This window comes from Trichomycterus rosablanca, chromosome 17 (assembly GCF_030014385.1).
Source record: "Trichomycterus rosablanca isolate fTriRos1 chromosome 17, fTriRos1.hap1, whole genome shotgun sequence".
Taxonomy (NCBI): domain Eukaryota; kingdom Metazoa; phylum Chordata; class Actinopteri; order Siluriformes; family Trichomycteridae; genus Trichomycterus; species Trichomycterus rosablanca.
This window is the reverse complement of record NC_086004.1, coordinates 19,612,501-19,630,577: the sequence shown is the minus strand read 5'-3', so window position 1 is coordinate 19,630,577 and position 18,077 is coordinate 19,612,501. Positions and strand designations below refer to the sequence as shown.

Below are 18,077 nucleotides of genomic sequence, written 5' to 3'. Positions count from 1 at the left end.
ACTTTTGTGATACACTGTATGTATGTATATGTGTATGTATTTGCATATGTGTATATGTATGTGTATGTGTATATACGTGTATGTATTTGCATATGTGTATATGTATGTGTATGTGTATATACGTGTATGTATTTGCATATGTGTATATGTATGTATATGTTTATATATGTGTATGTATTTGCAATTTGTGTATATGTATGTATATGTGTATATATGTGTATATATGTGTGTATCTATCTATCTATCCATCCATCCATCCATCCATCCATCCATCCGGCACTAATATGGTGTTTCAGAGCGGCTATACCAGCCATCACTGTTCTGGGAGAGCTGTCCACAAAATTCTGAAGTGTGTCTGTGCATATGTGTGGTCAGGAACTGCATTGCAATTTTGGTCAGGGCTCTGTGCAGGCAGCCTGGAGTTTCTCCACACCAGATTTGGCATTGTGTGCAGGGACACAGATAGAGTCAGAGACACGGATAAAAAGGGAAAGGAGCTTCCCTAAATTGTTGCCACAAATTTGGAAGCATGTCATTTATTTGCTATTATTGGTTTAAATGCATGTTGGCAATGGAAACACATACACTTAATTACTGGGAGGAATGTTAACGTATTTTGGCCATGTAGTGTATTATAAAAGCTGCATACTGTCAATACAATTCTTAAGCCTTTTAGATTTACACCTGTATTAAACAATTATAGTTTGTAGCATATAGGTAAAATTAGTTTTTAAACCATGCCTTCATACTGTGCAAAGTTCATTGGTTATTTGTGTTTTAAAAAAGGAAAAAGTGTCAGGCCTGTGGCTTAGTGTAATATCTAAACATGTCTGACTTCCTCCACTTAAAACTGCCAGTCTCAGCTCGTAAATCAAGTGCTTATATGAAACAGATATCCAGAAACAGATGTAATTGCAGCCCGATAGAAAATTGCAGGTTCCCTCCTCTACGCCTGGTTACTTTTCTCTGGTTACATGAACGCTGACTGTATGCTCTGACGCAATATGAAGCATAGCCAGTAACAAAGTCAAACTGACCAAGCAACACAACTCTAGAGAGGTAATTATCTGCCTCAAGCCACTGGAAATGCACATCAGCTCATCTGTAAAACCTCAGTCAACATGTCAGTTACAAATGAATTTTCGCATGCATACGGTGGATCGCCTGTGCAGTTCTTCATGCTTTCATTATCTTTGTCTGCCTAAAAAAGCCTGTGACATAGATCGCCAGAAAAACAAGCTATTAAACAGATCTTCTGTCTGATACTTAAAAAAATACATACATTAAAGATAAAGGGATTAGCCTGTACCTTGTGCTTAGGGGAACTTACAGTGATTGTATGCGGTGAGCATTTTATTCATGCTTAGACAAAGGCTTTCGTAGCTAAAACAAAAATGTCTCCGTGTTGCCACCGGTCGGCTTGGTGCCATCTGGTGGGCATAATTGACAGTGCCTGCAGCAGATACAAATTGACCAACGTATCTGCAGGGTGGGGTGGGTGGGTCTTCATACGCTGTGTAAAGACCCTGATTGGCAGAAGAGACACGTGTAAAGAAGGCGTGGGCAGCGGCGTGCTCTCCTTGGATGCAAATCTGGAGTCTGTCAGCAGCGGAAGACAAATTGGATGCACTAAATCGGGAGAAAAATGGGGAGAAAAATGCTCTCTCGGGTGTTATTGTCACTTATCACCACTAGGTGGGAGCAGCGTCTGGTGGTTTGGCTGCTCTAAATTGTCCCTAGATGTGATCGAGTGAGTGATGTCGTGTAACCTTGGGTGAGTCGTGAGCCAAAAAAAATGGGTCGCAGAAAAAAAATAATAACAAAATAAATGAATTTTAACTGGCACATGAACACGAAATGAAATTGTCCACAGATGCTTCCATGAGGAGGCTTTACGTTACGTATTGTAAACCAGTGGTCCCCAACCACCAGGCTGTGGACCGGTACCGGTCCGTGGGTCATTTATTACTGGGCCGCACAGAAAGAATAAATAATTAGAGATTGCTACAAGAGCAATTAAATTTCCAAAACTCTTCGGGTGTTATTGTTGCATATCACCACTAGGTTGGAGCAGCGTCTCGTTGCAGCATAAAAAGGTCAGGATTCACACTGATTTTTCATTCTGCTGTTATTCTATATTAAATCCTCCCGTGCCCACCGGTCCGTGAAATTACATCTTATATGAAACTGGTCCATGGTGCAAAAAAGGTTGGGGAGCGCTGATCTAGAAAACTATTAAGTGTAGCTTTGAATTCTGAAATACTGTTCCTGAAAGGCTTTATGCTATTAGTAAAAATATCCCTCCCTTTTGCAAACACTGGGACTAATCAATAAACATTCATTTAACACACACAGTGTGATTCATCAAGCATGTTCGACATTTAAATGCCAGTTGTAAATTGTAAAATTGTGTAAATGATTAAAGGTGAAGGGAATATAATAATCTAATGAACATTTTGCAGCATGGTTGTCATTATTTTGGTGAAAAGAAAACTGGCTGAGTCCATATATACAGTGTGTCACAAAAGTGAGTACACCCCTCACATTTCTGCAAATATTTCATTATATCTTTTCATGGGACAACACTATAGACATGAAACTTGGATATAACTTAGAGTAGTCAGTGTACAGCTTGTATAGCAGTGTAGATTTACTGTCTTCTGAAAATAACTCAACACACAGCCATTAATGTCTAAATAGCTGGCAACATAAGTGAGTACACCCCACAGTGAACATGTCCAAATTGTGCCCAAATGTGTCGTTGTCCCTCCCTGGTGTCATGTGTCAAGGTCCCAGGTGTAAATGGGGAGCAGGGCTGTTAAATTTGGTGTTTTGGGTACAATTCTCTCATACTGGCCACTGGATTTTCAACATGGCACCTCATGGCAAAGAACTCTCTGAGGATGTGAGAAATAGAATTGTTGCTCTCCACAAAGATGGCCTGGGCTATAAGAAGATTGCTAACACCCTGAAACTGAGCTACAGCATGGTGGCCAAGGTCATACAGCGGTTTTCCAGGACAGGTTCCACTCGGAACAGGCTTCGCCAGGGTCGACCGAAGAAGTTGAGTCCACGTGTTCGGCGTCATATCCAGAGGTTGGCTTTAAAAAATAGACACATGAGTGCTGCCAGCATGGCTGCAGAGGTTGAAGACGTGGGAGGTCAGCCTGTCAGTGCTCAGACCATACGCCGCACACTGCATCAACTCGGTCTGCATGGTCGTCATCCCAGAAGGAAGCTGACGCACAAGAAAGCCAGCAAACAGTTTGCTGAAAACAAGCAGTCCAAGAACATGGATTACTGGAATGCCCTGTGGTCTGACGAGACCAAGATAAACTTGTTTGGCTCAGATGGTGTCCAGCATGTGTGGCGGCGCCCTGGTGAGAAGTACCAAGACAACTGTATCTTGCCTACAGTCAAGCATGGTGGTGGTAGCATCATGGTCTTGGGCTGCATGAGTGCTGCTGGCACTGGGGAGCTGCAGTTCATTGAGGGAAACATGAATTCCAACATGTACTGTGACATTCTGAAACAGAGCATGATCCCCTCCCTTCGAAAACTGGGCCTCATGGCAGTTTTCCAACAGGATAACGACCCCAAACACAACCTCCAAGATGACAACTGCCTTGCTGAGGAAGCTGAAGGTAAAGGTGATGGACTAAACCCAATTGAGCACCTGTGGCGCATCCTCAAGTGGAAGGTGGAGGAGTTCAAGGTGTCTAACATCCACCAGCTCCGTGATGTCATCATGGAGGAGTGGAAGAGGATTCCAGTAGCAACCTGTGCAGCTCTGGTGAATTCCATGCCCAGGAGGGTTAAGGCAGTGCTGGATAATAATGGTGGTCACACAAAATATTGACACTTTGGGCACAATTTGGACATGTTCACTGTGGGGTGTACTCACTTATGTTGCCAGCCATTTAGACATTAATGGCTGTGTGTTGAGTTATTTTCAGAAGACAGTAAATCTACACTGCTATACAAGTTGTACACTGACTACTCTAAGTTATATCCAAGTTTCATGTCTATAGTGTTGTCCCATGAAAAGATATAATAAAATATTTGCAGAAATGTGAGGGGTGTACTCACTTTTGTGATACACTGTATATATATATATATACACTGATCAGCCATAACATTAAAACCACCTCCTTGTTTCTACACTCACTGTCCATTCTATCAGCTCCACTTACCATATAGGAGCACTTTGTAGGTCTACAATAACTGACTGTAGTTCATCTGTTTCTCTGCATGCTTTGTTAGCCCCCTTTCATGCTGTTCTTCAATGGTCAGGACTCTCCCAGGACCACTACAGAACAGGTATAATTTAGGTGGTGGATCATTCTCAGCACTGCAGTGACACTGTCATGGTGGTGGTGTGTTAGTGTGTGTTGTGCTGGTATGAGTGGATCAGACACAGCAATGCTGATGGAGTTTTTAAACATCTCACTGTCACTGCTGGACTGAGAAAAATATCCAGCCAACAGCACCCCGTGGGCAGCCTCCTGTGACCACTAATGAAGGTCTAGAAGATGACCAACTCATCAAAACATCAGCAATAGATGAGTGATCGTCTCTGACTTTACATCTACAAGGTGGACCAACTAGGTAGGAGTGTCTAATAGAGTGTACAGTGAGTGGACACGGTATTTAAAAACTCCAGCGCTGCTGTGTCTGATCCACTCATACCAGCACAACACACACTAACACACCACCACCATGTCAGTGTCACTGCAGGGCTGAGAATGATCCACCACCTAAGTAATACCTGCTCTGTGGGGGTTCTGATCATTGAAGAACAGGGTGAAAGCAGGCTAAAAAAAGTATGTAGAGAAACAGATGGACTACAGTCAGTAATTGTAGAACTTCAAAGTGCTTCTATATGATAAGTGGAGCTGATAAAATGGACAGTGTGTGTAGAAACAAGGAGGTGGTTTTAATGTTATGGCTGATCAGTATATATATATATACAGTACATCAAATACATCAAATATCAACTAGCTTCAAAGAACCATGTGCTGAAATTTGTGGACACCTTATAATTCTAAGTTTTTTTGTGTTTCAGCCAGTCACTGCTAACAGGTGTGTAAAAACATTTTTAAAATAAATTACATAATTCCACATTCAACAACTGTGACTGTAGTTTGGGGAAGGCCTTTTTCCTGTTCCAGCATGACATTTTCCCTGTGCATTAAAGTAAGTTCCATAAAAACGTGCTTTGATAACTTTGGCGTAGAGGTGTGGAGATCTCTTATGGCTTACCCAGAGCCTTGACCTCAACTCCACTGAACACCTTTGGGATTTATTGGAACATTGAGTGCGAGCCAGATCTTTTCTTCCGACATCAGTGACTGACCTTACAAACACTCTTGACGGAGGAAGCACCAGTTTTCACAGACACATTCACACACAGATTTCATTGCCTATGACAGCACATGTTCTTTCATTGAGAACAATTCACGCATGTAAAATGTTCACATATTTTAGATTGTAAAATATGATGTATTATGTACAGTATTTTTATTAATATAAAAAAGGGATCATAAGTACCTGAGAGTATCATCCGCCCTTCACCTTTCAAATACATTTCAATTTTTTTTAAGTATCTCATTAGGCTAAACTTTGAATTAAGTGTGTAGGACTGAAGAAAGGCAGGGGAGTGTATTGCTCTGTAAAACCTGCCTGTATAGAGCTGACTAAATTCTCCAGTCACTATGGCCTCTGTCCTGACAGACATGGAGCCAGGCCTCATGGGCTTAATGGCTCCCATATTGCTTGCCCAAACCTGACACAGCCTGTAAAGACAGAGGGAGCAAGCACATTTATTCAAACATAAATATTTTTGGCTTGGGTTTTCAGATGACTTGCGCCGCTTGCCTCCACATGGGCAGAATGTCAATCTGTTTGAAATTGGTGCCGGGCGATCAAAGCCTCTTGCTGATACCTTATGTCATTGATGGCTTTTGGCTGATGCAGGGTATTGTGACAATCCCTTGCTGGTTATCCTTCATGATTGAACCTGGCTGCAAGGCTTTTCCATTGCCCAAGGTGAACAGCAGTTGGCTTCCCCTGGAGCGCCTCCATATGGGTGAGTAACATGACCTGCCTCTAAGGCATGAAACCTCACTGCAAATTGTTTCTGTCAGAATGGGAAAGGTTTGGAGGGGATTGCGGTTCAATGGTGTAGTACAAGGGCAGCACATGAGCACGTGCCTGGTTTAACTGCGGCAAAAGCCAATGGCATTTAGCATAGGTCTACGGTATTACAATATAGGAAGAATGTTAGACACTCGTAACTCTGAGGTAACATTTTATTTGAGGAGTTTGTATTATTTTTTTTCTTTTATTATTATTATTTGTTTTTACAGAGAGAAATCAACCAATCGCCATTATCCCATCTTATTGTGCAGCCTTCTTTGATCAACCAGCAAAGGTCGTAATTGCAGCAGTCATGAGGAATCTCCTCTGGCAATCCCACCCTATAGGTGAGCCAATCACTGTCTGTACAAGCACCCAGCCTGCTGGTAGAAGAGTTGAGATTTGAATTTGCACATTTCAAATGTCATCTCTGGTGTGCTAGCATGTTTTACCGCTACTTTATTACCTTTTATAATGTTGATGCTTAAATAAATAGTTTTATTTATCATAATTTATTTTTAATGGTGCACTTTTAAACACTAGACGCAGGGCAGAAATACCCACACACTCATTCATTTACACATACAGGCAATATAGATCAGCCAACCTATCAGGTAAAATACACTCTATAGTTTATAGGACCTCAGCAACCATATTGCAATATGGAACTCATTTTACCAGCTTCATTAATTATGTCATTTACACTTACTCACTCACTCACTCACTCACTTTCTTAACTGCTTATCCAATTAGTGTCCCGGGGAGGCTGGAACCTATCCCAGCTTTTCAATGGGCGCAAGGCACACAGTAACACCCTGGACGGGGGGAATTTATTATTTTAAAAAAATTATACTTTATGGTTCTAGTTTGTTACACATTCTGTCAATCACATTAAGGAGATGAAATCTTTTTTCTACAAATAACACTCGGTGTCCTTAAGTATTCTTTTTTTCTGTGACTTACAATTACCCATTTGTCTACCAACTATTTGGAAAAATGTTGTAACACATGAAAAATGTAATGATATGTATGTATTTAATTTAGCAAACTAAACCCAATGAAAACATGTATCATACTGCATCTGCATTTACACTATATGGACATTTGGACACCTGAACATTAGCTTGATGGACATTCCATCCAAGAAACATTTGAATAATATGGAGTTGGTCCCTTTTTGCAGCAAAAATGGCCTATAATTATCTAGGAAAGCTAGGAATTTGGGCCTGTTTAGTCAAAATACAATACAAATTCTAAGATGTTAAATAGGGTTAAGGACAGAGCTTACAGTGCAGGTTAGTAAAATTCCTCCACACCAAACTCATCAAATGGCAATGGGTGTTGCTAAATCACCTAAACTAAATAAATAGAAGAAGAGTCCACAAATTCTTTTCTAAAATTGTGGTGATGGAATTCTGATCTAATAATTAGTACCTCAGAAATTGAATATTTAGCTCTTGAGCTTTCTGTAAGACTTGTAAGAAGCTGTAGAAGAGCCGTGAAAGGGTTCATCAGTAGGTTAGGAAAGGGTGAGGTTCAGCTCAGGGACTAATTGGCTATTTAACCTGAGTGTATTCACACCTGAATGAAGCTTGTAAATCAGTTTTACTGTATCTACACTGGTCTAAGTCTTTAGACTAGAAACTCTTTAAATTGCTTGCCCTTTGATATTTCCAGTAAATAGAGAAGAACCGGCGCCCTGTATACTTTTCATAATACATGCATGAATGATTCAGACACTTATTCCAGACCTGCAAGCCTTAAAACATGCCTTTCTTGTGAATGGAGACGCCAAAGGCTTATGGCCCGTAAGATGTCAGGACTCGACCCTTGAGTTAGTAAGGGTCACAGCTTTACAAGGGGCAGCTATTTATTTCCAGTTGAAAATGGGGGAATACATCAAAGTGTAATTTAACTGCCTATAAAGCTGCAGGGTCTCCCCTATGTTTTTTATGGAATCCGATGGGCAGGGTCAGCACCAGGCAAATAAAAGAAACACTATAAATTAGGCACCTCAGGGTTTCTCTGAAGGGGTAATAATGAAATATTGCAAAGGTTATGATGAGTTTAACTATTAAAGCACATAAATAAAAAAGTGTGTTTTAACATTCTGTTCTTGGGTCATGTCTGATTTGTGTTTTGACTGGAAGGTGAGGCTGAAGGGAATTAGTGGACGGCTAGTTCCTTTCTCCATTTATTTGTCTCTCTAATTGGGTTTGTTTTTTGTTCTTAAAATTGGAAAAAGATTGTAATAGGCAGCTTATTGGTCTGAAGCCCCGCCAGCAGTCTGAACCTTGCTTCTGGTTTCCAATTATTTTGGGCGCTTTTAGACAGACACATAGACACAGAGTCTGAAAGTCAGTGATTAGTTGAATGCTGTCACGGGTTACATAGGCATGGTGATTCCAAGGTTAACACCTTATATTGGTAGAAGGTGTGATTCATTAAAAAAAACACACCCACAATACAGTTATTAAATCCAGAGCAAGTTGCCTAACCAAAAGTGGATTGTAACAGTGACATTCCTGCCAGCCCGGGTCTTTCCGTCCTTAATTGACTATGGGGAGCAATATACTGTAACACCCTGCCATAGCATAGGGCTATATTGTCTACTTTTTTTGGACGGTGTATTATTCTGTTTTAATGTAACTAGAAGGCCCATGATTTTGGTAGAATTTTGTCACATCTCAGGATGAAAATGCCATCAGTCTTGAGGGAAGATTTATCCCACCGGGCTGCAGCAAAAAGCATTCACTGTACCCAAAATAGACCACTGTTCTCTTAACTGTTATAAGACCATCTAACTGTAAGATGGCAAAAGCTTAAAGACAAGCAATAGCAGCTGAAAATGCATTATTTATTTAGATTCTAACAGAACTGTCAGGCACTAAATGGAATGGTAATATAATGGTCTTATAAAGTGTTTAGTAGCTCTTTTTATTTTATTTATTTTCATTGCTTAGGTAATCTAAATGAATCTAAGTGCATCAAAATACTTTATGATGATGAACTGCTCTCCTCTAAACTCAGCATTAACAATTAAAATATGTTTGCCATTGTTTGCTCAGTGATGACTAAAACGAACACATATGAAAATGTATAAAAACGTATTTTAAATGTTTATTATGTATTCTAAGCATAAGTTAGATATATGAAATGCCCAAGTAGTATTTGCAGATCCAAACATGACCAGCTGAATTACTAAGTTCTGTTACACCAGATCATTCTTCTGATTTGTATAAAGATTTGTCTTGAGGCACACATCTGTGCTTATTTTTAGCAGAGTTGTGTGGGGTGTAGGAACTGAAATTATTGCAGTATAGTCCACTGCTTGTTGGTTGTTTTTCGGCCTTTGTGTGACTTCTTTCAAGTGGCTGCTGTTTTTTATTTCATACGTTTATATTATGAATTTGAAGGTACATATAGTGAAATCATATGTGTTTCACATGTCTTACACATTTTTAATATATATTGATCTAATATTTCTTCTATGTAAGTTTTTAAATATTTTTGTTTATGCTTATAAATATGTACTTTCTGTCAGATTTTTTTGGGCGAAAGGCTGGAAACACCCCGAACAGGTTGCCAGTCCATTACAGGGCAAAGACACACACACACACACATACACACACACACACGCAAAGGACATTTTTAGTTGTTCCAACTGGGGTAACTGCATGTCCTTGGACTTGTGGGAGGAAACCTAAGCACCCGGAATAAAACCTACACAGACACAGGGAGGACATGCAAATTCCAAACAGAAAGAACTGATTGTCATGCTTGGGAATTGAACCCAGGCCCTTCTTACTGTGAGGCGACAGCACTATCCACTACCTAATATAATAAATTATTAAAAAAAGAAGTGGTTAAATACATAGTTTCTCTCACTGTATTTAAAAGTGAAAAAGAGGTATCTATTTACAATAAATTCCTGACATATTCACAACACAAGTTTGATTTTTTTTTTCTGCTCAAACTAAAAGATTTGCACCCTGTAGTGTGAGCATCTATTAAACTTGAATCTACTGGGGTTTGATTAAGGCCTGGTTCAATTGCATGCCTTGTCTTTGAAGCCCTCTGTTAGCCTGCTGTGCTCAAGAATGCCAATTGAGACTAATGTAAATTGTAAAAGCCAAAATGTGATCTAAGTGGTAAAGTGATCCCGAGTTCTTGTCACCACTCCTTAGACTAATAGCTTACAGAAATGTAGCTGTTTGGTCAGATTCCAGAGCACCTCTAAGACTGGTTTCTATTAAGATCTACTGTTGCGTAGAAGCTGGCTTGCTTGCTTATAAAGCGACAACATACAGAATTATTAAACTTGGCCTATATTAATGTTAATATTAATGTTGCCATAATTTAACCATTTTAATATGTATTTCGTTTTTCATTTATAAAACACTTAACATAATGCAATTTGTTGATATACAATGTACTATATTCAGTCTTTAGTTACATGTATAATGATTTTTTTACTACATTTTCTGTCATCTGAGTTAGTGTTTCAAATCCTATAAATGTTATTGAGTTTAAAGATATTTGAAGTACAGTATAACAGTACTGTTGGCTGTGGGCTCTTCAGTTTATAATGATTTAGGGCAAACTGTTACACAGGCAGCACTTTGTAATTTAAATGTTACGAATAACCACCTCCATGAAATCAATTTTTCACACATTATTAATGGACATAAATAAATAAAAAATAACAAGCTGACTCTTTAATTAAGCAATGTATTTGCATATGTATGAATTATGTATTGTAGCAAACCATATGTGGACCATTACATCCGTTTATTTGTCACAGATATTTTCAGATTTATATTAAGCTAATTTTAGTACCTAATGTGAAAACAAATCATATGGTCAGTGAAAGAATAGAAAATCATATTTGTAACACAAACAGTTAATTAGATTATGAAAAAAAACATTGCTGATTTTGTTAGCAGGACATACTATTAACACACTGAATCATTTACTACATTTTTAGAAAACATTTATACTTTTTTAGTTCAGAAGTCAGTGCTTCACAGCTACCAGATAGGAATCTATTAAAGTGATATATCGGTTAGCAAATATGTTACACTTGCTACACTACAATGTATTTGGAATTCTTGCTGTAGTGCTCTGGTAAGATTTATTGCACCCTCACATAATACCAGATAAGTGACACTCATTAAAGACAGAACTATCTTCTCACTAGTTTCAAAGCGACTGGACCTCCAACAATTGATCTGAGCCAGTACTTTTAAATACCCCCTATCTGTTATAAAGAATTTTCGGTTCTGGCAGTGGTACCCAGCTGAGTCAGTCTGCTGCAGAGCTATGCAGGCCTCAAGGCATCAGGCATATGCATCTGACACACAGGGTGAAAATGATGAACAAAACTAAAGTGTTTAGGACCACAGGCAAAATGAATATTCTGATTAAGTAAATGAGTAATTGATTGAAATTTCATCAGAATGCACCAGTCAGGACATCTTTCAGTACACATAATACACTAGAACTTCATAATACACTAATATGCAGTGCTTAAAGAAAATATACAGTAATGCTACAAAAACAATGCAATAAAAAAGTAAACAATAAAAGGTTTATTTTCATTGTTTAGACTGTTCACTGTTTTAAACGTGTGTAATACATTATCTTTGTAACATTTTCATAAAAAAGGTTTTTGTCATGCTTTATTAGTTTTATGCTTTCAATTCTCTATGTCTCTGATAAGCACTTTGATTCGTCACTGTGCAAGTGCTATACAAATAAACTTGACTTTTCTTGGCATTCCTTTGAGCCCTGCTTAGATAAGAATTAATGTTAAATTAATTGTTCAAAATGAAGAACGTTTTTGTGCAATTAGTTAATTGTTTAGAGAGAGCATGTAAATAATGAATTCAACTGACATTACCTGTGAATAATGCTGTGTTATAAAAATACAACTCATCACTTTAATTTAGAGGCATTCAAAAGTATACATATATAGCTGCTAGATGGGTTTCATAAATGCATAATTATACATGGTAAATCATAATTGTTATTATTCTTTATTTATTATTTAATTGAGTAAGACATTTTTTTATTTAAAAAGTAAATGCTATCAATATCCACAGTATACTTTTGATCAAAAATAGAGGCCTCATTTCCCCAATTTTTTGTTACACACAGTCAAACCATGGCACAAGTTCTTCAGAAATATTATATATTAATATAAAGTGTCATTAAGGTGTAGTGCAGGTACCCTTCAAACAAAGTGTTACTGAATCTGAAAACAAGCTACAACCGGTTCTACAAACACGTTTAATTTGTCTTGTGTGTGAGGCTTTGTAGTTTGCTATAATGGTATCCACAATGCATATCATAGGATAAAAGTCACAGTAATATACAAATTGCAATACAGTATTTGAATGTAATTATTAAATGTTGCAGTTCTACTGTTAGAGGTGTAGACAGGTACCCATTGTAAAGAAAGCCAAAAATTCTCAAACCTAATGTAAAACCGAACACTTTCTTTTTTTTAATAGATTGTAGTAGATTGGGAATTCTTGGGACCATTTCTGGTATGAATTTTTTTTTTTTTTAACATTTATAGTTTAGGATACATTAGTTAATTAGATAGTTTAATAATTAATCAATTTACATCAGAAATATAGTTTAATGGACTTTAGAAAATATAAAAGAAAATCTAAAAAATATTTGCAACAACTGTAAATAAGTACAACTGTCAATAAAACTACACAAGTCGTACGCCTCTTGACATTTGAGATACTCAAAACAAACACATAAATAAATGAAATCAAATAAATAAAGGGAAACTTTCTTCTATTCTTCTGACTTTATTTAATAGAGTGCTATAGTGTATATATATATTATATATAACAGCCCCTGTGTAAAACTCTGTGGTTGCTTTGGGTTAATTTTATTGCATGTGTTAAGCGCACAGACTAGATTCTACATTCTCTGTCTACTTTTGGTATTGGTATTTAACAAGGGATTATCGTACACAAACCCCAAGGCCTAAATTACAAAAGTTTGTTAGGGCGGGTGAGAAATAGGGAGAGAACGTGACAGAGAATGTGACAATATTGGATTGTTGAAGGTCTCAAGGCATCAGCCACACACAGGAAGAAAATAATGAACAAACCTAAAGTTTTTAGGGATTTGGTTCTCTCTGTTAATTCAGCAGTTTTACAAATGTTTAGTTTATTGTACATTTAGTGTATTTGTACATTTATTTACCTCACAATTTGCCATTCTAAACGAATTGCGCTCTGTTTGTTTTTTCAGCATGCAGTGACTTTGCTATTATGCGCAACGATGGCTCTGATTTGCAAACCCCCCCCACTAAAATGTATAATCATAATAAAAGAGCCACAACAATGCCAAACTCACTCTGTTTTACAGGTTTTTGAGTAAATGATCGGAAATCTGGTTTTAATGTTGTAGTTGTACTAAATGTTTGGCGCAGTGATGCGATCATGACCGTGCGCTTCTAAATGATCCTCTTAACTTCTACTTAAGTACGCCCGCTTACCCTGACCCGGTTTGAAGCTTTCTGTCCTTTCTTGTTTCCTAATTTATAGAAAAAAATATTTACAAATTTATAAAGACTATGTTAAGCTATAAGCTTAGCTCCAATATGCTGTTTTATATCATCATAATATTTATTATTAAATGATGATTAATATGGATTATTATCATTGTTGTTATTATTGTCATTTTATTTTATTGTATTTTCTACATTCTCATTATTGTTGTTTTCTATGAAATCTGTTAATCTGTCATATATATTTATGCCCCTGCAGACCACTGGAGTTTCTGTCAACCAAGCTTTATGTCCTTATAGACCTATAAGCACAGTAATGCTGGAATGCTGGAATAGGAATAGCTGTTGCTGCAAAGTGCATATATACATAAAATAAGAAATTCAAGAAAAGAAAATTAAGGTGTCAGTAAGTAAGTATGTAGGTATTAGATCTCACCACACAGCTGGTGACCCAAAGAAAGTTGACTAAAGTCAAGTGGATGGTCTTGTGTAGCAGTTAACCAAAATTTGACATCTTCAGTAATCATTCAGGGGTTTTGTATGCTGCCAAACAGGCGAAAGGATAGTTCATCAGTGTGACATCAACTTTTAAATACTGAAGAAATATATATATATATACTGTATATATATATATATATATACTTTTTGTACTTTGTACTGAATGAACAAACATAATACAAGCATTCCAAATTAAATAACACAGTTTGTATTTATTTGTTAAATTTACCATTTGTCAAATGCAGGTTTTAATAGCTATGATAAAATAAATTTTATTGTGCTCATGAAAATAATGTTTATTATTATTATTATTTTAATTATTATTATTATCGTTATTATTAATATTATTATTTGACTTATTCAGTTATGCATTAATTTGATTATTTGATTATTTGATTATTTAATTATGTATAGTTCAATTAAGTTGTGAAGTCACAGTAATGTAAGCTGTAAGATTTAAAAAGCACATTTTCAGTTTGCGCTGTTTATTATATCAACAGGAAAAACACTTTGTTTCGCTTTTAAAGTGAGGTACAATACATTTGTAATAACTAATCATTTAAAGAGCCCCAATGAGATTTAAAAGATTAATGATCTTTAACAGAGACGGGATGCATTAATGCTTTGAATGTTGGCAGGTTCATTAAACTAAAGGTTAACCTTAACCTTATTCAGTTAGTTGAAAGGTGACAGGAAGCAAGGTTGTAAGATTTGGTAATCCCGATGCTTAAAGCCCTGCTACAGATGGAATATGTTATTTGGGGAGCAGATGGAGCGGGATCCAGCTTTCCTTAGACATTTTGCTTCAAGAATCATTCAGAAGTTATGTATGTCATTTTATTAGTGTGTTAATATTACAACATCTTAATAGTATTACAGCATCCTAAAAATGCAGTCCACTTGATGTCAATCAATATATTTTATTACTGACCCTTCTTCAATGTGTTAAAATAATGTGTAAAAATAAAAATATATTTCAAGGTTTAAAAACTTTTATTATAGCCTAGTTAGTGTGTATAATTTAATTAATGTAATTAAAATCTCAGTTTACACTCAAACTTTCGTCTTGTGTTTGTTTACTGGAAATTTTAATACCCATATATTGTTTCCGAGCTTAAAACATGGCCTTTATGTACAACAACGACAATAACAAAACAAAGCGTATATACCTTTACATGCATTGCATCCTATTGATGTCAGTATACTTTTCATGTTGAAAATGTTTCGGAATTTTGGCAAAATTTATAGCAGCATGTGGATCTTCCAAGATATACATTTTATAACCATTGCAGGACACTCTGTGTGTAACTTAGTAATTACCTCTGCTTTCCTGTTTAACCTGCTAATTTGTGTTAAAACTGATCTACTTTACTTCAACACGATTTTTGTTACCATTTTTGTTTGGAGAAGGTTCCCTGATGTGAACTCTAGTTGGCCGTTAAACAACTGTTTACATTTAAAAACAGTAAATTCAGTGTAAATGACGTATTTTCATGTTGAATTCTGGTTGTGGAATAAGCTTAACACCACCATTGACAGTAAAATAGCTTTGTAGTCTTGATTGGAGATTGTAGTCGTGAGTATGGCGTTGATATTACAGTAAATTGTGACTTTAATTTGGAATTACTTTGGCAACTGATGTGTTAAAAAATGTTGTGTATTAGCTTAGTTGTGTTTAAAACCTAAAAACATGTACGTAATGTAATTGTTTCGCACAGCTCTGGAAAAGCCTTAGTGGTTCGAATAATGTGACGATAGGAATGAGTCCTTAATAATGATTGAAATGATTGTTTATTAAGGTATGGAGCAGTTTAATGTTTTATATTTTATCATTGTAGCAACGTCATAGCGTAATCGATGTTTGTGTAAGACAATCAACACCAAATGCTCAATAGAGTAGATATTAAATAAACCAAACGCCAAAATCTCATTTTCTAAGTTACATGTAGAGCGTACTAAAAAAAAAATATATATATATATATCCTTTTGCTTAAACAAGTAAATATATAAGAATTAAAATTAAAGAAGAAAAGGTATGTTGATGAAAAAAAACCGTGATATAGCTTATATATTACTGGCGCTCTACAGCATTACCAGTCCTCAAGACAGCCAGTTGACAATGGGCTTTATTTTTTAAATTGTGCAAATTGGTCAAAAATAATAACAGAATAGCCTGGCTTCACGTTAAAGTCAGATCTGAAAACGTGTTAATTTAATTGTGCGATTTTACTCCAATATTAAGGATTGTAAAATAGCTTATCGCATTAAAATAATTTAATTCATTAGAAAATCTAATAGGCGACCAGGGTATGCCTGTTTAAATGATGTCAGTGAGCTAGTTGGAAAAGCAAATTTTGGTAGTAAGTTGTAAAAGCTCATTTCATTTCATTTTGGAAATATATTAGATAGGCAACAATTATTTTATATGTATTTATTAAGATAAATGTGTAAGCCAATGTATGCAGCACTAGTTCTAGTAACCATTATTTTTGTCCTTACTGCTCATTGCAGCCTTATATCTTTAACCTTGAAGAGCATTGCAAACTAAATGCATTTAAAATTGTACTAAAGATATGTAATGATTATTTATCATAATATATTATGGTAATACATTATGCTTTGTTTTAAAAACTGCTTTATTAGACCATTTAAACTCACCGTAACAGGAGATGAGTCCTCCGTTGGGTGCGCTTTCCTGGTGCAGTTTGCTACTTTCAGGGGGCGTCTTGCAAGAGGACCTCTGCATGAAGAGGTGGTATTTGTTAAAGGTGCCCTCGCCAGCGGTGCCATCCAGTGGTTGGCATTCCGGTTGGAACGGACTCCGAGACTTCTCACCGTACGCCTGACTTTTGTTGGTGAGGAAAGTGGGGCTGTATTTGGTATCGTTGGGTGGAAAAGTCCTAAACGGGTTGGTCTGCTGATCCCTAGCCTGCGCCGCAGACGCGCTATAATACGAATCCATGGATGTCATATCGCAGTATGAAACGCACGTCTCAGCGTTCATTCCTAAAAAAAAGTTACAGGCTGCGGTGGGGAGGAAAAAGACGTCCAAGCGGTTTTTTTCCCTTTCTTACTTCTTGCGGTGAGCAAACCAGCAGATCCTCTCTCAACCTCTCTACCTCTTCCTCATCCAAACCAACGCACACACATACGCGCACACACGCACGCCAGCTCTCTCGCACACAGCTGGCTTTGGTTACAAAATGATTCAGATGTTTTCCAGAAACTGCAAAAGCTTAAAAAAAAGTCCCCTTAAGGTTTCGGTAGTAACAAAAATGCGCCTTTCTTTGGAAGATGCAACCCAGATCTCTTCGTATATAGGCTACCCAAGTGCTCCTCGGACGTATGGACCTCTCTTCGGTTATTATGTAGATGAAATGAATGGGTGAGGTCAGAGCTTTGCTCAGAAGAAAAACTGTTTTGTTGAAAATATTTGGAGGAAGGACTTAACACATGACAATACTGTAATCAGTAAATGAATATACATATATAACAGACAGTTCAGTGGGAGTCATTTAAAGCCAGCTTTCCTCATTGAGGACTCCAGACAAAGCTAATTTATTTTGTATATGTAAAAGTAAGCCTTCTTTCATTTGAAAGCACTTCTAATGACATTTTTGTTCAACCAACATGATATCAAAATAACTGATTTTATTTTTTTTTCTCATTGAAAACCACATTGTGTTATGACTCTATGAAATAACTGGGTCAGGTTAAATCTTGCTTTTTGGTGGAAGGTCATAACACATTCCATTAATGTAAGGATAACTGATTGAAAGTTAAAATCATCTCAGTATTTTTTTTATTTATGTATTTTTTGTCTTTTAAGTGCGTGTTTTTTTTTTTTTATATAATAATATAAGCGCAAAATGCTTCTATTTCAATATAAAGTTACAAACATCAT

At 36.7% G+C, this 18,077-nt stretch overlaps 1 protein-coding gene across 2 annotated transcripts in view; it reads right to left on the bottom strand.

Annotated features, from left to right (window-relative positions):
• Window positions 1–17,177, bottom strand: part of alx4a (ALX homeobox 4a) — a 43,309-nt gene extending 26,132 nt beyond the window's left edge. For both annotated transcript variants that reach the window (XM_063013247.1, XM_063013248.1), the window contains exon 1: window positions 16,832–17,177. In XM_063013247.1, coding sequence (XP_062869317.1) covers window positions 16,832–17,177 — 346 coding nt within the window. The remainder of the gene's footprint in view (window positions 1–16,831) is intronic.
• Between the last annotated feature and the right edge of the window lie 900 nt (window positions 17,178–18,077).